This window comes from Cyanistes caeruleus, chromosome 17, assembly GCF_971803275.1.
Source record: "Cyanistes caeruleus chromosome 17, bCyaCae1.hap1.1, whole genome shotgun sequence".
In the NCBI taxonomy this organism is placed as follows: domain Eukaryota; kingdom Metazoa; phylum Chordata; class Aves; order Passeriformes; family Paridae; genus Cyanistes; species Cyanistes caeruleus.
Window position 1 is genome coordinate 15,690,801 of NC_141717.1, and position 27,010 is coordinate 15,717,810.

A 27,010-nucleotide genomic window follows, 5' to 3' on the forward strand; every position below is an offset into this window, starting at 1 on the left:
CCCCAGCGCCCGGCGCGGCCGCGGTGCCGGCCCCGGGATGTCGCGCAAGAAGGCGGCTCGCAGCAAGGGCGGCGGTGCCGCGCCCTCCGCCGCGCTGCCTCCCGCCGCACAGAGCTCCGGCCGAGCCGCCGCTGCTCCCCGGGGAAGCTCCGCCGCCGCCGCCGCCGCCGCCGCCCCCGAGCTGCCCCGCAACGGCGGCGCGGCGGCGGCCGGGCGGCCCTCGCTGAGCAGCAGCGGGGAGTTCTACGACCTCGCCTTCAAGGTGCGGGACAGGGCAGGGCTGCGGGAGTGCGGGGTCAGGCGGGTACCGGGTCGGATGTGGCGTCCCCGAAGTTCCCGGGGGCCAGGACCGGGCGAGCATCCCTACATCCCTGCATCCCTTCATCCCTTCATCCCTGCATCCCTCCATCCCTTCATCCCTGCATCCCTTCATCCCTTCATCCCTGCATCCCTGCATCCCTTCATCCCTTCATCCCTGCATCCCTCCATCCCTTCATCCCTGCATCCCTTCATCCCTTCATCCCTGCATCCCTCCATCCCTTCATCCCTGCATCCCTTCATCCCTTCATCCCTGCATCCCTGCATCCCTTCATCCCTTCATCCCTGCAACCCTGCATCCCCGCATCCCTTCATCCCTGCATCCCTTCATCCCTTCATCCCTGCATCCCTTCATCCCTGCATCCCTGCTTGCCTGGATCCCCTGCTCCCTCCGCAGCCGCCCGGTCGGGGTCTCGCTCGGCGGGGGCTGCTGCTGCGGGACTTGTGCAAGTGACGGCCAAAGGCTGCTCCGGGGAGTTGCCGTAACCTCCCGGGTCCTTGTTCACCTGCAGAAACCCGGGGCTGTGAGCAGGGTGATGGCAGCCCTCGAGGGGCACGGAACGCGCTCGGGCTGCTGCTGAGATGTCCCCAGCCTTTGGGGCTCAGATGGCTTCTCCTCGCTGCTTCAGATCCTGGCGAGCGAGTCACAGAGCAAACAGATTTGCTTCCTCCCCACTTCATCATGCGACCTGACACAAGCGCAGCTTGGAGCTCATTTGATGATTTTAGGGCTCACGTAGCGATTTTGGGGCTCATTTAGTGATTTCAGCTGAGGCCACGAGTCGGTGAAACCCCTCTGTGTTTCTAACACGGATCTCGGTAGCCGAGCCCGGGGATGGAGCCTGGAGAACTCGGGTTTGCTGTGGCAAGTCCCACCTTGGTGTGTGGTGTTGGGAGCTCGGTGCCTGTGGCAGTCGTGGTGCTGAGGTTTGGGATGTGGGGTAGGAGATGCTGAGGTTTGGGATGTGGGGCAGGAGATGCTGAGGTTTGGGATGTGGGGCAGGAGATGCTGAGGTTTGGGATGTGGGGTAGGGGGGTAGGAGATGCTGAGGTTTGGGATGTGGGGCAGGAGATGCTGAGGTTTGGGATGTGGGGCAGGAGGTGCTGAGGTTTGGGATGTGGGGCAGGAGATGCTGAGGTTTGGGATGTGGGGTACGAGGTGCTGAGGTTTGGGATGTGGGGCAGGAGATGCTGAAGTTTGGGATGTGGGGCAGGAGATGCTGAGGTTTGGGATGTGGGGCAGGAGATGCTGAAGTTTGGGATGTGGGGCAGGAGATGCTGAAGTTTGGGATGTGGGGCAGGGGGGTAGGAGGTGCTGAGGTTTGGGATGTGGGGCAGGAGGTGCTGAGGTTTGGGATGTGGGGTACGAGGTGCTGAGGTTTGGGATGTGGGGTAGGAGATGCTGAGGTTTGGGATGTGGGGTACGAGGTGCTGAGGTTTGGGATGTGGGGCAGGAGGTGCTGAGGTTTGGGATGTGGGGTACGAGGTGCTGAGGTTTGGGATGTGGGGCAGGAGATGCTGAGGTTTGGGATGTGGGGTAGGAGATGCTGAGGTTTGGGATGTGGGGTGTGAGGTGCTGAGGTTTGGGATGTGGGGCAGGAGATGCTGAGGTTTGGGATGTGGGGCAGGAGATGCTGAAGTTTGGGATGTGGGGCAGGAGGTGCTGAGGTTTGGGATGTGGGGCAGGAGATGCTGAGGTTTGGGATGTGGGGCAGGAGATGCTGAGGTTTGGGATGTGGGGCAGGAGGTGCTGAAGTTTGGGATGTGGGGCAGGAGATGCTGAGGTTTGGGATGTGGGGTAGGGGGGTAGGAGGTGCTGAGGTTTGGGATGTGGGGTAGGGGGGTAGGAGATGCTGAGGTTTGGGATGTGGGGCAGGAGGTGCTGAGGTTTGGGATGTGGGGTTGCAGAGGGACGTTCCAGAGATGTGTTTGGTTGCTTCAGTAGGTGGTTGGTCCTGATACAGCTGCACTAATGGTTCAACAGCTTCCCTAAAATGGAGCCACCTCTGTGTTTGCACTGGTCCTTGGCTCCTGGAGCTCACCTCTGCCTGCCCAGGCTGGGGCTGTCCCGAGGGATTGTCCCCATGGCATGAGGGTGAGCCAAATGGGTCTCAGATAAGCCCAAATGCACCGGGTAGGCAAAACATCTGCTAATGGTTTGGCTGATTTTGAACCGGTGGCAGACAGAAATTGCTTTGTATCCAGTAAAAACCTAGTTTATTAAACTTTCTCCTTCCCCACCCCTCTCCTGAGGCTCCTGATCTGTGCCTGATGCAGTGGCACAGGGCTGGATCCTGGCCCTGGGCACTCTGCATGCCCTGCTGAGGCTTTGCTGGTGCTGAGTGGGGAGAAGCTGCTGTTGAGGGTCACCTATTCCAAACCAATATCAGGAAAATTTTTTTAAAATCAGTATTTTGTACTAAAATGACTTCTTTCCTCCCTTCCCTTGGCTTCACGCTGATACTCCCCTGGGCTCTGGCTGCCCTCACCCCGCTGTGCCAGGCTGCTCCTGTGGGACACCAGTGTGCCAGGGCTCTGCTGGGGATGTGTGGCACCGTGGGCAGGTCCTGCCCTCCTTGGCAGTGCCAAAAGGAGCTGCACCTGCAGCCGGGGCTGAGCTGCACAGGGGAGGGGGGTGGCATTTGCCACTTGTGGCAGCTCCTGGGAGGGTTCGGTGTGACCCAGGACGGTCCCTGCAGTAAAGCCATTGAAATCCTGTCACGGGTTAATGGCTCGTGGAAGGCTGATGGCAGAGAGGGAACCTGCCCCGGCAGGTGTGGAAGGAGCTGGCACAGCCTGGCTCCCTGCTCCCGGATTTCTCGGTGCCGTCCCACCGAGGGGAGCAGGGTCAGTGCCCTGGGGGGCAGTGGGGCTCTCGGTGTGGGCAGAGGTTTTGGGGAGCAGCATTTGGGAGCAGCCTCTGCTCTGCCGTGGTTGCTTCGTGGCACGGAGCTGCCTGCCCTGTCTGTGCCCAGGGCGGCTGCTGGGTGGGGAAACTGAGGCAGGTGGCTCCGGGAGCTGCTCCCTTGGCATCCATGGAGGACTGGGAGGGTCTCCATGGGCAGGTGTGGGTCCCACTGGAGGCGAGGGCAGGGTGCACCCCTGGAGCTGGCACTCATGGCTGGGGATCCCCTGAAGTCCCCCCACGGGTGCTGGGGTGTTTTGTGGGTGTGCTGGGGCCACTCTCGGTTTCCAGGGGGTTTGTGCCCCCACGAGGGACCTGTCAGGGGAAGGTGTCCCCAGCCTGGTGACACATCTGGGGAATAATCCCCTTGTGGGTCTCCCCCACCCTCCCCTGAGGGGACATTGCTCTTGGATGTGCTTCCTCCCCTCAAGCTCCCGCTGTGGTGGAGCGGGGTGATGGCTGCAGGGGGGCTGCATTCCCAAAACCTGGAGCCTCACACCCCTCCCTGCCTCCCTCCCTCCCTCCCTGCAGGTGATGCTGGTGGGCGACTCGGGGGTCGGCAAGACCTGCTTGCTGGTGCGCTTCAAGGACGGCGCCTTCCTCGCCGGCAGCTTCATCTCCACGGTGGGAATCGACTTCAGGGTAAGTGCCTGGGGGGCTCCCTGGCCCTTCCCGGGGCTCTGGCAGGTGAGTGATGGATTTTGCAGAGGGGTAACTAAATGTTGCTCGCAGGACTTAAACCTGGCCAGCCTCAGGGCTCTCGGGGTGTGACAGCAGCAGCATCTTGGTTACAGCTTTGCACAGGGATGGGGGAGAGTGGCCTCTGCCCAGGATCCTGGGGATAATTCCTGGAACAACTGAGGCCTGACATCTGCCCATGAAAACATTTCCCTAAGGCAGTTTTGGTGTTTTTTAAGAGTTGTTCATTTTTTTTCTTGAAACAACAAAACCAAAACTGATCTAAACCAGAATGCCCTGGAAGAATCTCCTGAGCACAGCTTTGGGGTGCTGATGTGGGGATGTGTTGTGCTGGGGGATCTCTGAGGTCTCAGTGAGGTTGGGAGCAGCTGGAGCATCCCGGTGCTGGGAGAGCTGCAGGGGCAGCGGTCGGAGCTGTGCAGCTCCAGAGAGGCCAGTGGGAAGCTGCTCCTCACAGGGAATAACAGGTGGAGTGCGGGGAAGAAAGGGAATCACGTCATGCCCTGCAATCCCCAGAGTGCCCAGAGCATCTTTTGGCAGGCAGGAACATCTGAGTCCATCCCGGGGCTGTGCCATCTCTCTCTGCCATGGTTGGGTGCTGTGAAGAGCTGCTGGTGATGCCACAAACCCGCGTTGAGTCTTCCCAAGCGCCTTTTCCCAGCAGGATCTCGGAATTTCACTTTTCTTGGAGGGTTTCTGGGGGATGAGTGTCTCTTGTAGCCTGCTGCTTGGCTGGGGTGTGAGTAATAACTGGTGCAGTGACATTGGGAAGGGGTGAAGGACGGCTCAGAAAGCCCGAAGGAAGGAAGGGATGTTCCATGCTGAGCGAGGCTGGGAGCTGCTGCAGGTGGAATGGGTAAATTGGGGTCTGTAATTTTATACAAAGGTAATTACACAGTGTTTCAGGTGTTCTTCAAATAAAAGCATTTTATTACTGATTGCAGTGATTGATAGAGAGGGCAGCCATAAAACCCTGTGACTTATTGATCAGAGCGCTGAAATGACTGTTACTGAGAAGCAATCAAATTAGGGTTAATTTACTTCTCTAATAGAGCTGCTAGAACTACATGGCTCTGAAATGGGCAGATTATGCAGTGGGGGAGATCATGTCTGTGCCCTAAAACTCATTATTCCCATCCTTGTAAGGCATTCCTAATTTTAGGGGGACATGGAAATAGTTTTTTGATGTGCCTCTCCGTTCCCCCCAGGATAATCCTGTTTGGTAATCGTCCCTCTCGCCGTGCAGACGATGCTCTGGGGTGGCAACACCGGAGGCTTCTGCTGGTTTTAATTTGTGTCTTTTTAATCACGGGACTGTGGTATCACGGCTCCTGCTCTCTGCTCCCCGCGGTTTGGCAGGGCTTTTCTGGCTGAAGCAGGCAGGGCTGTTTGGGGTGGGAAGCGTCGCTGGGGTTTGCTGTGTTCTCTGGGTGCTCTGTGAGAGGTGCTGAGCGAGCACAGGGGGTTCCTTGTGGGGTTTTGGCAGGGTTTGTGCCGCACTCGGAGCCTCGCTGGCTCCAGGGAGCTCCCCAGGGCTGGCGCCTGTGGCAGCTGCGCTCCTGCACACGCACAACCTCGTGTGGGCACTGCCAGGTCCCATCCTGGCTCGGGAACCCACAGAGATGGAGCTGCCCAGCTCCTGACACTGTCCTGGGACCATCTCCTCTCTCCCTGATGCCATCTGGTCCCTGCAAGTGCTCTGCCATGGGATGGAGCCGTGCTGGGGGCACCAGCCCAGCTTCCCCCTCTCCCCATCCACTGGTGCCGGTGGGATCCAGGATCCAGTGCTCATTTTCAGGGATGTCAAAACATTGGATGCACCCAAGCTATGGCTAATGGATTACATAGGCCAGAGCGGATGTAAATGAATAGAAATCCATTTAAAATTAATCTGGCATTACTATTCCTAATGGCCCCTGAGGTTTGTTCCCTCCTACTGTTTTATGTGAGGGAGAACCTCCCACGACATGTTTGTTTATTATCATCTCCTAAACAAAGAAGGATGTTGATCTGAGTGTGTTTGGAAAACAAAGCACTGATGCTGGGGAAATAAAGGTGATTGTAATTCTACAAAAGGCATCAAAATGGCACCTGTTGGCTTCGAGCTTTGGAGGTTCTCAGTGTTCTGTCCCAGGAAAATTTGGTTTGCTGGGGGAGGATCTTTATCTCCTGGGGATAATTCCAGCTTTCCCAGTTCAGGACAGGGCCAGGGTGTCCCCGAGCTGAGGGTTTGGGTGGGGGTGCAGTGCTGGGTGAGGGGTCCTGCTCCCAGCAGAGCAGAACCCTGCCCGAGCTCCTGCGCTGCTCCCCCAGGCTGGGGGACAAACCCTGCTCTGCCTTCAGCGTCACAGGTGTCACCTTCAAGGTTTCATTGCCAGACCACGATTCCCCAGCGCCCTCCCTGAGCTGTGCCCAGGTCCTGTCTGGCAGGTGCCTCTGCCTGGGGAGGTCTCTCCCCGCAGATCCCACAGGTGAGGGCAGAGCAGCTCTCAGGGCAGCCCCTGGGTGCTGTCCTGACTTCACACGTTTGTGTTTCGGGGAGAAGGGGCTCCTGGAAAGGAGCAGGTTCAGTGCTCAGGGGTGTGAATCCCGATTTTCTCAGTGCCACGGAAGGAGCTGCCTCTTCTTGTAATTTTGGCAAGGCTGCAGAAACCTCGACAGAAATTCAAGCTGTGCAGCCAGCGGGATTTGTGTCCTGTCGTGACAGCTGAGTGATGGGAGGGGAAGCAGAGAAGCCAAAGGGCCACGTGGAGCCACTGTGTCCCTGTCCCCAGTGACACTGAGCTCCCTGGGGCTGCCCAGCCCGGTCCTCCCAGCCCTGAGCTCTGCAGGGCTGGGCAAGGGAAGATTTTTGTACTAATTGGACCTGAAAGGAGAAGAACCATAAAGAAAAAAAATTAAGGATGAGCCTTTTCTCCCTGGGAAGTGCTAATGAGCTTCTTTGCATTAGCAGGGGTGATGGCTCCTGTGTTCATCAGGGGGATGGAGCTTTCTGGCAGAGCTCAGAGCAGGGTGGCATCTCCTGGTTGACTGTGGGTGTGCAGTGGTGTCTCCTCTGCTGCTGCCCCAGGATGGAGAGGAGGAGCAGGAGGGAGCCAGCCCCGGTGCCTCAGTGCAGCTCCAGGCTGGCAGGGCAGGCCGTGGGCATATTTCCTTTGGGAAAAAGGGGATATTTCCTTTGAAGGCTCAGCTTTGATGTGCACAGGTTTGCTCCAGTGAGGGTTCAGCTGCTCCCCAGCACAGCCCCCTCGGGAGGCTCCGTGCTCTGCTCCAGCCTTGGCTGCGCCGTGGTTAATCTGGGACAGCTCTGTGCTGTAAACACAACCTGTCACCGCTGGCCCTGAGCTCTGAGGACTCCTGATTACCCTCAGCCCCGTGCTGCTCAGGCCTGGAATCGCTGCTGTGTATTGTGGTTTTTCTACATGGGACATTTGTTGTATCTCTGTGTATTTTTTGTTGTGTTTGTGTTTGTGTGCACCTTCCGTGGGCTGCCCCCGGCTCCTGCAGCGAGCTGAGCTGTGCAGGAGGATGGAAACCTTTGCTCCAGCCCTGCAGGGTGTGCAGAGGAGCAGTTGGATTCACCCAGGCTGGTCCCAGGTGTGCATGTCCTGGGAGAGGGGTTGTGGATGCCCTGAGCATCTGCAGGTCCCCAGTGGGCACCCACATCCCTGCCCTTGGGGCGATGCTCTGGTCCCAGCAGAGCCCTCATCCCTGTCCTCATCCCTGTCCTCATTCCTGCCCTCATCCCTGTCCTCATCCCTGCCCTCATCCCATCCCTCATCCCTGTCCTCATCCCATCTCTCATCCCTGTCCTCATCCCTGTCCTCATCCCATCCCTCATCCCTGGCCTCATCCCTGTCCTCATCCCTGTCCTCATCCCTGCCCTCATCCCTGTCCTCATCCCTGTCCTCATCCCTGTCCTCATCCCTGTCCTCACCCCATCCCTCACCCCATCCCTCATCCCAGCCCTCATCCCTGCCCTCATCCCTGTCCTCATCCCTGCCCTCATCCCTGTCCTCATCCCTGTCCTCATCCCTGTCCTCATCCCTGTCCTCATCCCTGTCCTCATCCCTGTCCTCATCCCTGTCCTCATCCCTGTCCTCATCCCTGTCCTCATCCCATCCCTCACCCCATCCCTCACCCCATCCCTCACCCCATCCCTCATCCCAGCCCTCCCAGCCTTTTCCTGGAGGACCAACCCTCCTTTGAAGGGCTGGAGCAACCTGGAGCCTCCTGGGCTGGTTTTTATCTCAGTGGTTGGCACAGAGCATTAGCAGGGCTCATTTTCTGATGGATCAATCTGGAAAAAGTGGGAGGGGAGCTGCTTCTTAGGCCGGAAGAAAGAAATGGAAATAAATTAATTTCAGCGTCTTTCTGTGCAAAATTATCTCTGGATGTTGGAGGGAAGGAACTCAGGCACTGGGCAGAGTGTTTAGTCTCTCCTTTGCTGTGTGGGGTCAGGATGGGGGTTTGCTGCAGGGGGTGGGTTTAGGTTGGTCTCCAGGGCAGGGGCTCTGGAGGGAAGTGGTTTTTTCCTGGGAGAAACATCTTGGTGCTGCCAAGTTGCTTGGACCAAATTCTCCTTCATGGGGCTGTGCCAGTGGAGCAGAGCTGCAACCAGGATGGGGAAGGTGGGGCAGGAGCAGGCAGGGAATGCCTGTGCTCCCACCTTGAGTATGCCCATGGCAAATGTTTGGAACTGGGTGACCTTTAAGGTCCCTTCCAACCCAAACCATTCCGTGTTTCTGTGTTTCCAGCAGCTCTTTGTCTGAAAATCAGTTTGTTCTGCAGCTCCCATTGCTGGATGAATTTTAATAGCAGCCAGTAGCTGATTTCATATTTTTGCATTTCTCATTCTATGGAGAGCTGAGCTCAGTTTGCCCAGAGCAGATTTCCATCCCTGCAAGTGTTCAAGGACAAGCTGGATGGGATTTGGAGCAGCCTGCAGTAGTGGAAGGTGTCCCTGCCCTCGGCAGGAGGTTGGACCTGGATGGTGTTTGAGATCCCTTCCAACCAAACCATTCCAGGAGTCTCCGATGATTCCTGCCATGCTCCCACCCCTTCTGGCTGCTCCCAGGGTACGGACACGATGCTGTCAGCGGTGCTGTCGGGGCCAGCTCTGCCCAAATCCATCAGGGGAGGCAGATCCTGGCAGTCTGGCCCAGGGAGGGCAGCACAGCTCAGCTGGGACACGCTGGGATCGTAGCCCTTGACGTGACTCCGAGGGCCGGTGCCTGTTCCCCTCTCCCAGGCTGGGCTCTTGGGGCAGTAAATATCCATTTCCCATGGGAAGCCAAGCTCTGCTTTTCTTGCCGTGGCTGCTGCCTCCCTTGCAGAGGGACACTCACAGCTTTGCAGTCGGTGCCTGTCATTTGCATGCAGGGCTCAGTTGCCAAGAGATGCTGCGAGCGGTGCCCGTGGCGGCTGCGCCCGCTCCTCGCAGCTCCCGGGCTTTTATTCCTCCTCCTTTGCCTCTTGCTTTTGGAAAATAATAACCCCCAGTTCTGCAGCACAGAAACCCCAGCGTGCAGGCGGTGATCCCAGTGGAGAAGGGGCTCCATTCCTGCCTTGGGGAAGGCACAGAAAGAAGATGAGTGGCTTCAAAGCAAAGAAGTGCTTGAGCAGCTGGAGAGGCAGCCAGCCCCAGAGCCTGGTTAAGGAAACTCTTAACCAGCTTAATCCTCTTTGCAGGATGGTGGGAAGGTGCCTTCTCCACCTCCTTGGTGTCAGGAATACCACCCAGAATAGATTGGATGTGGAATTTTGTATCCATTTCAGCTGACATGACAGCGCTGGGGATGTGGGGTTTGTGAGATGCTTCTGGAAGGGCACCAGTGGCTCCAGGCTCCTGCAGCTCTGCTGGTGCCTGTTGATAGCTGGTGTCCCTGTGGGTCTGGCCTGCTGTGGGGTGGTTGGAATAAGGGATTTCATTAGCTCAGGGGGAGAGCAGAAGGCCTGGGCTGCTCAGGACCTGCAGTGCCAGGACACAGGCAAGGAAAACACAGACCTGGGAGCTGCTGGTGGGAGGAGGGAGGTTGTAAAGGGACATAACCTGCCTCTGTATCCTCCTGCTCAGAGCTGTGTGGGAGCCCAAAAGCCCTGCAGAGGATGGGAACGATGGGAAACTCGGCTGGGAAATGCAGCTCGCAGCCAGGCACGGTGTGTCAGGGGTGTGGGTCAGACCCTGCTCCAGCTCAGCAGGGTCACTGAGGAGCGGGGTGAGCTGGGGCTGCGGCTGGGGGAGGCTGTGGGCACACGGCTCTGCCCTGCTGGCTCCTCTCTGGCTGCTGCCAGGTGGGAAATTGGCTCTGGAGAGCCCAATTTGAGCACTGGAGCATCCACTGCCATGGATCCGAGCCGGGCTGGACCCGCTCCCGGTGCCAGGACCTGTGAGGGAGCGTTTTATGGTCAGTAAAACGTTTAAATGGGGCCAGAGTAAGTCTAAATGGTTTGAATATTTAATGGAATACATTTGGCTTAATTTCACTTTCATCTTTTATTTGTGATAAAATATTGAACTCAGCTGTGCAGAACTGGGTTGTTCTTTGAAAGCAGAGGGAAGGCACCCAGGAAAGAGGGGACAGTTGGGTTTTGGGGTGTCTGCAACCCCCCCAGAGCCCAAAGGATGGGCATTTGGGGCATCCCTGCCCCGTGGCTCTGCCTTGCTCAGCTCCTGTGGTCCACTGAGCCCTTGCTGCCTCTCTGCTGATCTGCTGCCTCGTGTTGTTAATTAATTATTGCTCTCAGCAGGCTCTGGGTTATTCCCAGGGTGGATGTTGATGATCTCTGTGGGAAGGGTGAGGTGCCAGTCCCGGGGTTGGCAGTGCTGCAGTGGCAGGAGCTGGCTCTGGCTGAGCTCACCAGCTGCTTGCTGTGTGCTGTTCTTCCCTGAAAAACCAAAGATCAGCTTCCCTGAGACCTGAGCCTCGCTCCCATCCCTGGGGCTCTGCTGCTCCCTGTGGTGGTGGCTCTGAGCATCACCGTGGCCAAAGGCAGGGCAGCAATCCAATGTGCCAAAGCCCGGAACAGTGAGCACCAGCAGGTCATCATCCTTGGGGGAAAAATGGGAAAAAATGGGGAAAAATTAGGGAAACCCATCCCCATCCAGGCAGTCAGAGCTGTGTTTGGGGTGGAGGGAGCTGCAGTGTGGTGTGTCCCTGTCCTTGGATGGTGATGGGGCACAAACTGTTCCTATGGCAATGGGGGATTGAGGGCTTTGCCTGCAGAGCCTTTGGAAGGAGAAGAGTTTGTTGTTGGCAGCACGGGCAGAGCCGGGCACTGCTCCATCCCAGGCTGCTGGAGCTGCCCTGGCTCGGGATCCCAGCAGAGCCCTGGAGCTCACTCAGCTTTGTTTGTGTACCAGGGACATAGAGCATTTTTAATCCTGGCTCAGCACCGAGTCATTGCCCTGAGGCATTGGTGAATCTCTCGGAAGCAACAACAAATAATCATCTTTATGCCTCCACTGGGAAAAAGTGTTTCTCCCAGATCATAACTGATGTGAGCTGGGAGCTCGTGGTGCTTCAGCTGTAAAGGGTGATGTCCACTGCCCTGGGCTGTGGTTATCCCAGGGTGAGGAGGAGTTTAGTGGGTGCTTTGGGGGTCTCAGTGGTGCTTCTGAGCCTGAGGAAGATGTTGGTGTGGCAGGGCTGAGTCAGTTCTACCCGCAGGCAGGAAGGATCATCTTGGAGGGGCCAGAAAACCATTAGCACGTCTCTGAGGATGTGACTGGTCCTGGTGTGAACACCTGGTTTTGTTCCATGTTGTGTGGGGCTTTTCTAATTAATTTATGGGAAGGAGGGGAGCGGTGGGAGCCGTGCCCAGCTGCTGGGGTCCCGATGCCACGAAGCCGCCGCACCCACCTCACCAGCCCTTGTGCCATCTGCCCACATCTCGGGACATTTTCCTCACGCCTGCCAAGCCTCGATGTTCCCAGGCTCAGTGACACACTGGGGAAATGGAAGCTTTGGCTTTTCCAGCTTTGCCTGCGCAGCATCACCACGGCAACGATGCCAGCGAAGGCTCAGTGGCATTAACGCTGTTCCTGGGGAAGAGCCCCGTGTGTGATGTGTGATGTGTGCTGGGCTGGGGAGGAGCTGTGGCTCCTGCCCCACGCCGGGGCTGCTGCTCCTCCTCACCAGGACCGGCCCCAGTGCCTGGCACATCCCCCAGGGAGAGCTGGCTGTGCTTCCATCCTTGCAACAACTCCCTGTTAATGATCTCCTCACCCCCAAAGCCAAGTGCAGGAGGCTGCTGAAGGCACCTGGGCAGCCCCAGCCTGTCTGGGGAGTGCAGACCCCACCGGTGGAGACCTTGCCCTGTGTTGGATGCTGAATTTGGTAGAAATCGCTGGATTGGCTCCTCGTGCCACTCACCAGCAGCCGGTCCCACCGGTGCCTCCGTGCCTCGCTGCCTCCTTGGAGCTGGTGATTGAGTAAAACATGTGGGGATGAATAATTCAGCCAGCCTCACTGCTGCAGGGTCCAAGTGGAGACCCTGGCCAGGTCCTCCATGGGAGGGGAACGGTCCCTGGATGAGCATCCAGGGCAGGGTCAGTCCAGAGCCCTTCTGGGGAGCCCAGGGAGCCCTTCCTGCAGCTCCCAGATGGCTGGGCTTTATTATTCAGCTTTTCTCCCAGGTGTTGAGCACTGTCTCCCCTGCCCAGAGCACTGCTCAGTCAGTGCCGAGGAGCTGAGCTTGGAGAGGGGCTCCTGCCCTGTGGGGCTGCTCCCCAGGCCCCTTTGCATGGGGGTGACACGTGCAGGTGGCCCCTGGCAAGGCTGGGGCTCAGCGAGCGCCGCTGTGGCTCAGCCCCAACTTCCTTCTACCCATTCACGAGCTGCACTTCTCCAACGTGCATGAATTAACGGCACAAGCGCTCAACAGTGCCCAAAATAACTTTGTTCCCAAGCAAGCGTTAATGCCTGGCAGATGTGATGTGTTTTTCCCTCCTGAATAATACACACGTGAGGTCAGGTTGTTCCTGAAGCCGGGCGTGCTGGGGGAGAGCGGCGGGAGCAGGAACCAGGAGGGATCCAGGAATCAGCCCCACAGCCCAGTGCAGAGGTGGAAATCCTCTCTGAGGACCTGCCTGCTCCAGCTGGACTTCTTGGCTGAGGCTGGGCTTCCTAAACATGCAGCAAAAGATAATCAAGGAGGTGGTGTGTGGGTTTTGTTTGTGAAAGGGTTGGCAATGTCTTGGCACAGCTTCCCAGGAGTGCGGTCTGCACTGCTGCCCAGACAACCAGCAGGCACAGGGAAGGATTTGGGGTGTTTTGCCTCTCTGGGGCAATTTCCCAGCACATTCCTGGCTTGCAGCTCTGCTCCAGAGCCCCACACAGGGAGAGCAAATGGTGGAGTTGGATTGGCCAGGCTGGTTTCACTGACTGGGTTTGTTTCGGCGTGGAAGTGCCGGTGATGCGCTGAGCGTGCCGCAATTCCTCAGCACCTCTGCATCTCCCGGGGCTTTCAGTGCTGCCCAAAGCTGGGGAAGAGCCTGCTCTAGCAGAGCAGAAAATGGGAGAGCTGGGACTGCTGCCAGGGAGAAGGAGAAGCTTTGCAAAGATCAAAGCTTTGAGCGCACGGTGCCTGCGCTGGCGGAGCCCTGAGCTGGGGACGCTCCTGTGCCACCTGTGGGTGCATCCCCATGGCCACCACTGGCAGGGGAGGGATGGGGGCTCTGCCCGCTCAGCCCCCATGTCCCCAGCTCTGTCCTGGGGGATTTCAGGATTGTTCTTGCCCAAGGAAGGGGCAGATGGCCCAAGGGTGGCATTTCTACCCAGGCAAAGTGGAACCATTGTGGTTGGTGAGGAGAAGGTGAAACCTCAGAAAGCTCCACTGCACTTTGGGGAGCGGCCACAGGGCTGAGCAGGGTCCTGCCCTGCACAGGGGGCTGGGACCTGCTGCGTTTCAGCCCTGGCTGGCCCTGTTGCCAGTGCCCCATGCAGAGCTGGGCTCTGCTACCAGGGAGCACTGGGACCTGATGGTGCCAGTCCTGGAGGCTGACTGGACTCGTACAGACATCAGAAAATCTCATTAGAGCTGTTCAGTCACTCTCTTTTCCTTGAATCCCTCAAAGAATCTGAGCTCAGGTTTGCTGCACAGCAGTTTTTGGGAGCTGTCTGCCTTGGCTGTGGGTGAAGGATGGGAGCGTTTGGGATAAAAAGCTACAGATTCCTTTGTCAGGTCTTTGGGGATTTAATTTTCTTTAGGGATGAGAAGTGCTCTTTAATAATGCTGTTTGCAGTGCTGTCTGCAGACACTGCTGTGTTACTGCTGGGTGCTGACAGAATGTTTGTTGCTGGATGTTCAGCCCTGATTTTTTTTTAATTGGATTATAAAGTCTTCTCAGACTCTTCAGGCAAGTTTTCAGCCCAGGCTGCTGTAGTCACTGAGGCAAATCCTAGAATCTTTTAGGTTGGAAAAGACCTTTAAGGTCAGAAAAGTGCTGCTAGGCTTTATTTCTCCCCAGATAAACGATTTCCTGTCTAACAGGACCTGATGAGCCATTTTTCATCTCTGTGGCACTGACGGGGCCGTGCTTGCTGCAGATGAGAAATGATAGAGCAATAAATGCTCCGTGGAGATCCCTGTTCAGCTTTGCAGCGTGGCGTGGCCTTGATGAGGAAAATGAAGATAAATATGTCGAGTGCCACGTTTCTTATTGCCAGCATGGGCACAGATCTGCCTGAGCCATCTCTGCCCCCTTTGTTTCCAAGGCTTCCTTGTTTAGAAGCAAGCAGAGATATTTTTTAAAATATCCCCTTTTTTAATAAAGTGGGGGAAAAAAGAGATGGAAGGGGTGAGTAATACAGGCCAGGGTGGGGAGGGGATGTGCAGACCATCCCTGGGTGGGGAGGATCCTGCCCCGTGTGCTGGAGCTGCAGGGATGGGCTGCAGCCTTCCTGCTGGCTGCTGCCTCCTGGTGCCTCTGGGCTCCAGGGTGGTTGTAGCAGATCCTGCCCTGTGGAATTTTGAGGCTGGGTTTGTCTGGCTGCCTGTGGGATTGGGGCTCAGGACATCTCAAAGCCTCATCTCCCTCCTGCTGGGATGGGCTCGAGCAGCCCCGTTGGGCTTGAGAGCATCAGGTCAGGTCTGCCTGTGCCTCCCTCAAGGAACCTTCCCATGGATCATCCCAGGACTTTGCTGGTTTCATGGAGCAGCCAGGCTGGGAGGGAACACGACCTCCACCCGGGACTGCGAATGCTGCGGGCGATGCCGAGAACCAGAGCAGGGCTGAATTTAAAATGTATAATCCTAAACAGATCCTCTTACCTCTAATCTGTCCCTGAGACAGGATTCTCTTCTTGCCAGAAAACCCTTTTATTTGCAGGCTGATGTGACTAGAAGATGATAAATCACTAATTCTTCAGTGTGTGTGCTCAAACAAGAGCCTGGACTCTTATCTCGGCAGGGCTGGCAGCCAGGGAGATGTTAATTGGGATTTAATGTGGTGAACACGGCTCTGGACAGAGGCTGGTGCTGCTGACATCCCTTGCTGGGTGCTGTGGGGAAGAGGATGTGCCCAGCTGGACACCAGGGCTGGGGGGAATTTGTGTAGGGCTGTGCTCGTGGCAAAGGGGACAGGGTGGGGTGACCCCTGCAAGGGGCTGTGGGGTGGAAGCGCTGTGTGCTGCGAGGGGCCGTGGTGGTAATCTGCTTTTCCTGGGATCTGCCGAGGAACTGAGCAGGAGCTGAGCAGCCAGAGCACATTGTGGGCTCTGAAAGGATCTTGGCACCGGCGCTGGAGCGGCTGCAGGCAGGAGTGCGCAAGGCCTGGGGAGGAAAACATCCCAAGGCAGAAGTTTCTATTTTTAGCTGCACAGTGCAAATGCACAGAGCTGCTGAGGAATTCATCACCTGCCCCGGGAGATGGATGCTTGGGATTTTTCTCTGAAGGGAAGAGTTATGGAAGAGGCAGAGGGAGCCGTGCTGGGGTGTTTTGGCCACCTGTGTCTCCCCTGGGCTGCTCATGAGTGTTCGTGGTGGTGGCACAGCTGAGGAGGAGGAAGAGGATCACTGAATGTGATTCCCAGTGCTGGGACATCCTCCAGCCCCACATGGCAGGGCTGGAGCAGGACCGTGTCCAGCCACACAGCCTGCCTCCAGCCCACACCCTGCCCTGCTCTCCCCATCCCCAGAGGCTTTCTGCAGGTTCCAGCATGGCATCAGGCTGTGCCCTCCCCTCTCCTGCAGGGAATGTGCTCCTGGAAGGGTTTTCCCAGCGTGGAGCAGTGGCTGGCTGTGCTCTCCATGGAGCTGCTGATGGCTGGGCTGTGCTGGATCGGGCACTGCTCGGGTTTAGAGGGACCAGGTTTTGGGGCACTGAGGGGACAAAGCTGCTGGATCCTGGCTGTGGCATCGGGCTGGGATGTCCCTGAGCCACGTGCTGTGCCTGGAGAGATGCTGAGCCACCAGGAGCAGCTCCCTGGCTGCGCATGTCTGAGAAAACCTCAAGGTTTTAACGAGCAAATTTAATGCAGTGTCCTGCTGTTTTGGGCAGATTTCCATATCGATCCTCGGTCTATTTTTGCAGCCGCCGTTGGAGGTGGTGGTTATTTGTGTGTCTGCTATATCACAACTCATCCCATTTCCTCCTGGCACAGGAGTGTTTGTGCTCTCAGGGGCTCCCTGGGCTTTGCCAGGTGGGAATTTGGCTCGTGGTCAGGCCTTGGCACGGGGCTGGGGTGCTCCAGCATCCCTTCAGCCAGTCCTCACTGCTGGCTGGCTCCTGGCTCCCTGAAATGAACGATAACCCAATCTGTCCCTTGCTCCCGGGTGGCCTGGCCCGGTGACACCACAACCTAATGACATTTCTGGGTGGCTGTCAGTCCCACAGCTCATTACCAGCACTAATTAACTCTGTGCTGCCCCAGCGCCTGCTTTGATCTATAGTCACTAATGCCTTTTATCCCCATTTTGACAGGAATTTCCCCCCCCTCAGCTGCAGGAGATGCCTCCAAGGCCCAAATAGTGATATTTGAGGGGCTTCTTTTCCATGGGCAAAGTGGAGCCCGCCTTTGCAAGGGGTGCTTGGGTGGCACTCCTGGGCAGCACCACTGGAGCCAGCAGCAGCCACAGGCTCCAGGGAGCCAGGCTGGGGGTCCCGTGCCTGGAGCCTGAATGGTGCCAGTGAGCAGCTCCCCATTTGTGCTGTTAATTGCCAAGCAAATCGATCCATGTATCCAATTTAACTTTAAAGGCTTTAATTAATGAGTTCATGCGTGTAAGAGCTGGGAGAGGCCGGGTTGTCGATGATGCTGATCCTGGGTTGTGCTGCAGCTTCAGGGTTCAGGCTCAGGCACCTGCGGGTGTGCCAGTTGCTCCTGGTGGGATTCACGGGTGCTGTGGGACCCTGTGAGCCAGGCTGTGGTGTTTGTCCATCCTCAGCTGCCGTGAGGGCAGAGCAGGGAGCATCGTCTGTGCCCGGAGGTTTCGCTCCATCGCCTTCCCCTCCCTCCCTTCTGCTGCCGATCCTGGGATCGTGCCTCGCTGTGTGATAATGCTGCTCTTAATTGAGGACCATCTGCACTTGGTAATTTAACTTCTCCTGCATCTGCAAGGTTCCAGCTTTATCTGATGTCCTAAAGATTGTTTAACTTGGGAGCATCGCGTTTGTCCACCCCAGGCACTGCAGGCATTCCCTGCTAGATGAAAGTTCAAGAACGTTTGTTCCACCCCAGGAAAGAGGACACAAAAACTGAAATTGGGAAGGGCGACAGCAGAGCTGAGGTGCAGGGATGGTTTTCGTGCCCGAATTGTGGCAGGAGGCTGCTGGGAGCCTCTGTTCTAACAAAGGGGTGAGATGAGGAAGGAGCCCTGAGCAGCACAGCCCCTCCCCTCCCCGGCAGGGCTGGCAGCACATTTCACGTCTCAGTGCATTGACACACGGCGTCTTTTGTCTTTGGATGCTTATTAGGAACTCAGCCCCCAGCTGTGCCTTGGAAGGGCTGACAGGAGGGAATTGAGGCAGCTCCTTAAAAAATAAAATTAAAAATTGGAAGCAGGCAAGTCACTTAGCCATGGTATCAGTGAGACATCTGGTTCATCTGAACCCCGCTGGTGTGTGCTGCTGGCAGCAGCCCCCTGCCCTTTCCCCCCTGCCCTTTCCCACCCTGCTCCTCCCACCTTCTCCTTGGCTTCTTCACCCCTGTTCTGCAGCCACCCTGTGCTTGGGGGCAGGCAGGGACTGTACAATCCTGGAATGGTTTGTGTTGGAAGGGACCTTAATCCACCCCTGCCCTGGGCAGGGACCCTTCCCACTAAACCCCGTTACTCAAAGCCCCGTCCAGCCTGGCCTTGGACACTTCCAGGGATGGAGCAGCCACAGCTGCTCTGGGCAAACTTCTTTGGGCTGCAGGCGGGGATGGTGGCTGGAGTGATGCTCTGGTTGTGTCTCCTGCCTGCAGGAGCACTTCTACAGCTTCTCACCCTGGAACCCTGCTCTATTCCACGCCCAGTTCTCAGAAAATCAATCTTTTCTCCAGGCTGGTCCAGCAGCACCTGGATCCCTGTGCAGACTTTAATTAGGTCTAAGCATTTACCACTCTAAAATATAGGTCAGTCGTAATTAGTGTGACTCCTGTTGCTGCCGGCTCCGTGTTAATTAACTGCTGAAGTGGAGGTCAGCGCATGTGGGGCACCTTTGAGCTTCGGCTTTTTTGGCTGCTCACCAGATGCTTCAAGGTGGCTTTGGCCTGGATGATCCATGCTCAGAGCCAGGGCCATGTTCTCCCTCCCTCCCTCCCTTCCACCCACAGTGTTCTGTCAGCCTTGGAGGCCACACTGGGGACGTGGCCACGTCCCTGGGCACAGCCACACACCCTGCTCTGAGCTGGAGCTGCTCATGCGGCCATGGGGAAGGGCCATGTCTGTCTGGAGCTGGTTTTAGTGTGATGCTCACCGTGTCCTTGTCCCCTGTCACCATCTATCACACACATGGCCTCATCCCCCCATGCCAAGAGCTGGGGCTGATAGTGAAACACAGCACCTTTGCCTTCCTCTGCGGTCCCTGACATGATCCCTGGCAGGTGATATTGGCAGCTGGCTGCCAGCACCTGGGAATGGGGTTTGGAATGGCATTGTCCCAGTGCAGAGCCTGTGGGATGTCCCTGCAGGATGAGCTGCTGGCACCTGCACGTAGGAGCCGGGGTTTTGGTCAGCAAGGTGAGCTCAGAGTGGCTCTCCTGCAGAGCACAAACTGCCCTGTCTCACCTGTGGCACAGGTCAGGACAGGGCTGTTCCCGTCCTCTGGGATGAGGTGGAGGTGCAGCTCAGCACCGTTTGCCATGGCTGGGGCTCTGCCCTGGGCATGGCTCTGTCCCTGCTCACCTGGGAACCCTGGGCAGAGGCCCCCAGGTCCAGGGAGCACTTTGTGGCAGTGGGTACCCTGGGATTTTTAGGCTCTTCAAGCCTTCAGGAGCCCTGGTATCACATGCTGGCAAAGTCTCAGCTCCACATGCAGGGAGCACTGGCCAGCTCCCCGAGCCCCGGCTTTCCCCAAGTGCTTCCCAGCTCCCCCACCCCAGTCCCTGGCTGCCTATTTTTACAGCTCCCGGGCTGTGAATCACTTCTCTCCCCCGTCTCAGTCGCTGCCTTTGAAGGTATTTATAAACCTCGGCCGTCTCCCTGTGCCTGCCTGAGCAGACGGAGGATTCGGCGCTCCGGCTCTCTCCTGCCCTCTCCTCCTCGCCGGATCCTTGTGTAGATGTGCAGGAGATGAGGTGCTCCCTCTGCCCTCATCAGAACTATCAGTGGAGAGCCTTGCCAGCACCTGAAGGGGTGGTGGTGCTGAGAATGTGGGATGTGCAGGGATGGATCTTGGCATGATCCCTGCGGGGGTCTGGTGGCACTGGTGGCGTGTCCAGTGCCGGGGTGGGTGAGCCAGGGCTGAGCCAGCAGAGCCCAGCCGGGCTCACGGCAGCCTTGGCCATCCCAAGTGACGTGGGAGATGGGAGCATCCCAAACCAGCTCCAGAGCAAATGGAGGAAATGGGATTTAAATTATCACCAGAGCAGCCACCAGCTGCCTCATCCCACTGGTGTGCTGTTCCCTGGCCGTGTTTCCAGCACGTCCCACTGATTACTGTGCTAATTTCTGTGGATCTGGTGAGCAAATTAATCTCTTCTCTGCTTCTTCTCCTGGGACCACTGCTCTGTAGGCTTGCATTCCTTTAATGTTTGGAGAGGCTGGTGCAGATTGCTGGGGTGGTGGTTGCTCTGGGACACGGGATCCATCTCCTGCCCTCCCTGTCTGGCACAGCCACCCTGAGGGGCACTGAGGGGCTCCCACACAGCTCCCAGCTCTGCCAGGGCATCCTTCCACACAAAATACCCCACTGGCTTTGGGGAAAACACAGTGTGGAGAGACACTTCCCCTTCTCCTCCTTGGTTCCACCTTTCCTAAAACCAAGCAAAACAGGATGAGAAAACATCCTGAGAGAGAAACCAGGGGGAAAACAGGTCCAGGAGGCAGGAGCAGGAGTTATTTTTAATTTGCTGGCTGGATGTGGAGTGGCTGATTCTGTCTTTTGAAGGCCATTAAAGTGGGATGCTGGTGCTCATTAATTAATGGCCGGAGGTTTCCAGCCTGAGCTGGGTGTTGCCAGGATTTAGGTACCCAAATCCTCTGCATCTTGTGCTGATACAGGGAGAGATCCTCTGGCAGGGCCACGGTGAGAATGGCTCTGCAGGTGCTGGGACCAGTGGATGGGAGTTTAAGAAGCAGGAGAGGGGATCAGCCCGAGGGTTTGGGGGAAACACTGGGATGGGGACTGGCTGTGCCTCCCTTGGTGTCCTGCAGCTGTGCTCACCCCTCACCGCCCTTTCCATTCTCTTCCAGAACAAGGTGCTGACGGTGGATGGGGTGAAGGTGAAGCTGCAGGTATGTCCCCATGTCCCTAGGATCATCTCCCTTGCTGCCCAGGGTGTTCAGAGATGGACAAAGCTCCTTCACAGGACAAAGCAGAGGAGCACCCCCAAAATGGGGCCCCACCTCCATCCTTTGTGGTTGTGTCTCCTGCCCTGGGACAGCCTTATGGACCCTTCTGGCTGCTCTGTCCCCTTGGCAGGAGCCTGCTTAGGGCTGGGGCCTGTTCTGGCCACAGTGATCCCATCCCAGCCCATGTGTCCCTGCAGCCAGAGCTGCTCCAGCCCCCTCAGACCTGACAGTTCTCCGAGCCCTTGGCCTGGAGCTCGGTAACACAGATCCCCCAGGCAGCAGAGTGCACTCTGCAGCCCTCCTGCTGCATTAAGGACTGATAAATCACATTAGTGGGTCCCCATGCATCCATCTGCTCCATGGATTTTCTGATTAATGGCCGTGTTGGGAGCCCTTGCCCACGTCGTGTCCCCACGCCGAGGAGCGGGAAGAGGCTGCTTCTGTATTTATTCCTCTGGTCATTTTTCCTATTGATGTCCCTGGGAGCAAAAGCTGGAGAGGCTTCCTGGGGTTGCACCAGGCTGTTTGGGCTGGTTTGGGTGAGTCAGGTCTGATCCCTCTGCTCCTGTCTGCCTTCCAGATCTGGGACACGGCCGGGCAGGAGCGCTTCCGCAGCGTCACCCACGCCTACTACCGCGATGCCCACGGTAAGCACGGCCAGCTCTGCTCTTGGGGAGCCCCTCGCTCCGGCTCTCGGGGGCCCTGAGCTGCCACTCCAGGCCAGCTGAGCCAGGAATCACTGGAGTGCCTTTCCATGGGAAGCAGCTGCTGCGGATGGAGGAGGCTCTGCAAACACCAGCAGTGGGAAGTGTTGTTTTGCTGGATTTTAATGTGTTCTGTATCTCACAGGGACCTCCCATCCCCACCCGTGACCTGCAGAGTGTGCTCTGAGCCATGGGCTCGGTTTGGCACAGGCACTAACGGCCTGTCCCTCTCTCCACAGCCCTGCTCCTGCTCTACGATGTCACCAACAAAGCGTCCTTTGACAACATCCAGGTACAGCAGCACCCCCGGCCCCTCCTGCTGTCCCTCGCGTGCCCGGCGGGTTGTGGTTGTGGTTGGTACAGGAGGTGTGTGCTGCAGGTGGGAGCTGTGGTCACTTGCAGAAGGGCTGTGGTTATTGCTGAGCACCTGCAAGGACAGGCAGGGGACAGGCCCAGAAGGTTTTGCCTTTCACAGCAAATAAAGGGTGATGGATTCACTGCTCCAGCCAATTAACGCTGTGTAATTAACAGCACTGGCACAGAACTTGCTGAGGTAGCTGAGCACCGGCGCTTTCCCCAACGAGCTGCTCCCTCATCCCCCTCTGTTCCTTCAGGTCCCAGTGGGTCGGGGTTGGGCACATCACTGTCCCCCAGCTTAGTGCAGACCTGGCAGGGAGAGGGTCCCATGGTGCAGCACGTCTCCAGCCTGCCAGCCCTTCCTGCCAGCTTTGGGGGCTGCCTGCTGCTGCCCCAGTTTGCTCCCTCCCCCGGGTCCTTCAGGGCAGCGGTGCTGGGGCTCTCCAACCCACCAGGGGGGAGAGCAGATGCTGCCCACATTGCAGTGGGGGGGTCAGGGACACCTGGGCACTCAGTGTCCCCTCCCTTCACCACACCAGCCCCATGTGGCCAGCTGTACCAGCACTGCCAGAGCATGTCCTGAGCCGGGGAGCAATTATCCCTGACTGGACTGGATGTAATTGCATGAGAACACCGTGTGCATCCACGGGAAGCAGTTGTGCCTGCACAAACACCCCATGCCATGGTGGCATCAACACCCTGGGGCTGTGATGTGTCACATCAGCTCCTGGGGTGACACAGCCCCCAATCCCCTGGGGGCCTGGAGCTCTCCCTGCTCCAGAGCATCCTTCCCTCAGCAGCACCACACCTGCCACCCCTCCCTGTGCCTGCAGTCCCATGGCAGGGACAGGGCAGGTCCTGTCACCCTGGAGCCAGAGGGGAGTCAGAAGGCATCCAAAAGGAGTCAGGAGTGACTCCAGCCCACAATGGAACTGAGCACTCTGAGCCCAGCCTGGGTGCAGTGTGGTTCTGGGGCTACAGCCACGTCTTGGGCTCCGGCAGGGTTTGGAGCAGGGATCACCAGAGACCACCGGGGATCACCAGGAATCACCATGAACGAAGCAACAGCATTGGAGACAGCAGGTGGCTGCTCACACCATGGGGTCAGGGATTACAGGGAATTAGAGCAGGTTTGATTGGATTAGGCTGGATTAGAGGGCAGGGAAGCCACCCCACAGCTCAGGGGGGCAGGTTCTGGTGCCTGCTGGGAGCAGTGTGCTCAGCACTGGGGCAGCACGTGCTGGACGTGGGTACAGGCACATCCCAGAGCCGACCCTTGGCCTTGTCCTCTGAAAGGATTTCAGTCTGAGCATCCCAGCTGAGGGGGAATTGGGGTCAAAGCCCTACAAGCACCCCTGGGCAGATGGAGTGGGCAGGGGGGTCAGAAAGCTGCTCTTTTCCTGGGAAATGGGGATCTGGTAGCAGCCAAAGTGGGACACCCCAGGGTGACAGGGATCATCCATGGAACACCCCCAGCATTGCCTGGGATGGCAGCACTGCCTGCCGAGGGTGTCCATGCCAGGACTGGGGCAGCTCCCCGTGATTCCCATTCCCCTCCTCCTCCTGGAGCTGTTGCCAACCCCTCTCTTTGGCTGTGTCCCTCCAGGCTTGGCTGACAGAGATCCATGAATACGCACAGCAGGATGTGGTCCTCATGTTACTGGGAAACAAGGTGAGCCTGGCCCCAGGGCTTTGCCACAGCCTCCTCTTCCTCCCACGCTGGAGCCACAGGCAGGGGAGCCTGGAAGGGCATGAGGGGACAGGGAGGTACACGCTGGTGACCTTCCAAATCCCCACAAATTGCTCTTTGCCATTCCTGACACAGGTGGATTCAGCCCAGGACAGAGTGGTGAAAAGGGAAGATGGAGAGAAACTCGCCAAGGTAGGTGAGGTACCTGAGGATGTCCCTGAGGGTGTGCACAGGAAATGGTCACCTGGAGACCAGCCTGACACAAAATACACCTGAGAACACTTGGCTTTTTTTCCCTTGTCACGCTCTCTCCTTTCTCCTCATCTGTTCTTCTTCAAGTTTCTACTAACACCTGTTGCTTCTTTGTCCTCAAATATTACTCCCCGAGCCCCGGGACCACCCTTGGTGCCACTCCTGTCACGGCTGTGTCTCATCCCACAGGAGTACGGAGTGCCCTTCATGGAGACCAGCGCCAAGAGCGGCCTCAACGTGGAATTAGCGTTCACAGCCATCGCCAAGTAAGTGACCAGAGCAGTGGCCTTGTCGTCATGAGGAGCTTTAGCAGTGTCCAGGCCATGCTGAGATCAACTGAGCTGGGCAAGGCAGCTTGGAATCACAGAATCCTGGGATGGGATGGATTGGAAAGGACCTTAAAGCCCATCTGGTTCCATCTTCTGCCACGGGCAGGAACACCTTCCACCCATCCCAGGTTGCTCCAAGTCCTGTTCAGTCTGGCTTTGGACACTTCCAGGGATTCAGGGGCAGCCACAGCTTCTCTGGACACCCTGTGCCAATGCCTCACTATCCTCACAGGGAAGAATTCCTTCCAAACATCCCATTTATCCCTGCAGTGGAAAGCCATGCCCCTGTCCTGCCACTCCATGCCCTTGTCCAAACCCTGTCTGGCACCTTCCAGACCAAATCCTCTCCCTGCCAGAAGCAGCAGCAGGAGTAACATCCTTCCCCTTTCCCAGGGAGCTGAAGCACAGGTCCATGAAGCTGCCCAACGAGCCCAAATTCAAGCTCCACGACTACGTGAAGAAGGAAGTGCGAGGCTCGGGCTGCTGCAGGTCCTAACACGTGCTTGTACAGAGACTCGGGCCCATGGGCAGTGTGTGCATGTCTGTCTGTCTGTCGTGTCTGTGTCTGCCCCGAAGGCCAGCTGAGACCAGAGCACAGGAGCAGCAGGAGAAGCTCTCAGATTCTGCAGCCCAGTCGCATCCATCGGCTCCAGCTCCCCTTGCCAGCATTCCTGCACAGCTCGCAGGTGGGAGGTGGATGTTTGGGAAGGGGCTGGGGTCTCCTTCTGTGCCTGCTCTGTGAGGCTGCTGTAACCCTTGTGAGAGCCAGGGTGTGACACAGGGGAACCAACACCTTCTCCCCACCTAGGAAGAAAAAAGTCCTGATTTTTTCTCTGGGTAGGAGGAAGTCCTGAATTCCCTTTTCCTTCCCTGTGTAGCTGGAACTCAGCTGAGAGCCCTGGCCTGGGGCATGCAGGAAGGGTGTGTTTAAAGGCACACATTTTTGTAGTTGCTTTCTCCTGTCTGTCCATCCCTGTGAGGTGGGACACGCTTCCAGTGAGGGATTCTCCTGTTCCCTGCAAAGGCAGAGCTTGGCTGTCTGAGTGAGCTCCTGCCCATCTGGCTGTGTACAGAGATTTCTGAATGTTCATCCCTTTGGGAAAGGCTCTGCTTCTCCTCCTTCTGCCCTTTCTAGTACTTTGAGAAGAAACCTAATGTAGTGCAGCTTATTCTAAATACCTTCCTGTAAGTGTGATGGTGTTTTCAGACTGCAACAACGCTTTGATATCTTCAAAGTTCTCTTGGGCAGCTCTTTCTTTTCACCGCAGAGAGCTGGGGGGAAGCTGCAGGCAGTGATTTTACAGGCTGCAGACTCCTGCCAGCTCTCTTCAAGGGCCTCCTCACCCCTTTGGTCTGTGTCAGGCTTTTGGCTGTTTTTTTTGTCAAGCTGCACTTCTCAGTACAAATTTGAATCTGGATGAAGTGTTTGGCCTTTGGCAATTCTTCCCTTTGAAAACTCCACGCACACATCAGCAGGTGCCTGCTGCGCCGAGCCTCGGTGGCTTCTCCAAATGAAACAGAAGAACCCATCCTTTGCCCTCCAGCCAGCACCAGCCCCAGCTGCTGACTCAGATCCCCCTGCCCCTCATTTTGCCTGGGATTTTGGCTCCAGCACCACTTTCCTGATGGGCACAAGGAGCCTGTGCAGCTCCCACCTGCTCCCAGCTTCACTCCTCAGGGAGCTACAGCTACACGAGCAGCTACAGCTTCACGGGGTGAAAAAGGATTTTAAAATGAACCTGTTCTTTTTCCCAAAATAGTATTTTTAGGGGAGAGACAAGTCTTAAAATTGTCTTGATTTAAATTTCAAAATCACTTGTGGAAAACCCATTCCTGCAGGAACATTCCTGGCAAATCCTGCTGCCAGTCCTGCAGGAGCAGCCAGATGAAGCTGTGATGGGGGGGCTGTCAGGGCCCCCTCATCCCGGTAATTTGGTTTTGTGTGGGGCAGGAACAGGAACATGGAACAGCCAGGCAGCTCCAAGACTGTTTCCTTATCCTGCCCTTGGAGCAGTAGCAGCCCCATCCTGCAGTGACAAGGAGTCTCCCTAAAGGCAAAATTTATGATTGCTAATGGATTAGGATTCCTAATGTCAGGTTGCTACCTTCCCTCTCCCTCCTGTCTGGGTCACAAAGCTGACAACTGCTCACCTCTTGCTCAGTGTGGGACTAAAAATAATAAAAACTCCTTTAAATGAGGAAGATGTATATGTTTCCCTTCGGAGCACTTCCAGCCTGCCTGTGGGGAACACACTCTGCTGCAGCAGAGGCCTCACAGCCATGTTTGTAGTTTACACCTAAACCTGGAGCAGGCTCAGCCCCTCTCTCCCAGTCACCAGTTCCCAGTGTGGGACTGTTTTCCCAGTGCCTCACACTGGCCTGGCCCCAGAGCTCCTCCTCACGGCCATTTGGGATTTGATTTTTCCATGGGGCTCTGCTGCCACCACGCGGAATTGCTCAGCGTTAATTATTCGAGTTAATTGCTCAGCCACGTGCGAGGACTCGGCCTCACCTGCTACATCTCATTTCTGCTGGCTCTTGTTTACAGCTTTTCGTTCGTTCCTGTTAATAAAATTTTTTAATAACCTCCATGGCTCGGTGTTTTGATTGTCTAAACACACAGCACTGTCAGGCATTCAAATATTTCAGCTCAGCCTTGAACCCATCTGGATCCACGTGGCAGAACTAGGGTATAATCCAGTTTAAACTGGATATTGGGGGAATTTCTCCCCAAAAAGGGTTGTCCAGCCCTGGCACAGCTGCCCAGGGCAGCGCTGGAGTTCCCATTCCCGAAGGGATGGAACAGCCACGTGCATGT

The 27,010-nt window shown here is 57.0% G+C and overlaps 1 protein-coding gene and 1 long non-coding RNA gene across 2 annotated transcripts; one reads left to right on the top strand and one right to left on the bottom strand.

Annotated features, from left to right (window-relative positions):
- RAB26 (RAB26, member RAS oncogene family) lies at positions 1-26,783 on the top strand. Its single transcript, XM_086853978.1, has 9 exons — positions 1-262; positions 3,755-3,865; positions 20,762-20,803; positions 21,441-21,507; positions 21,804-21,856; positions 23,528-23,593; positions 23,747-23,803; positions 24,053-24,129; positions 24,586-26,783. Exons 1-9 carry the CDS (start codon positions 38-40, stop codon positions 24,686-24,688), a joined length of 801 nt encoding a protein of 266 aa, XP_086710104.1. The 5' UTR covers positions 1-37; the 3' UTR covers positions 24,689-26,783.
- On the bottom strand, positions 10,400-13,540 carry LOC147650087 (uncharacterized). The gene is made up of 2 exons (XR_015277266.1): positions 11,785-13,540; positions 10,400-10,973 (listed from the first exon to the last, which is right to left on the bottom strand). It is a non-coding gene; the product is annotated as an uncharacterized LOC147650087 (long non-coding RNA).
- Positions 26,784-27,010: the final 227 nt, after the last annotated feature.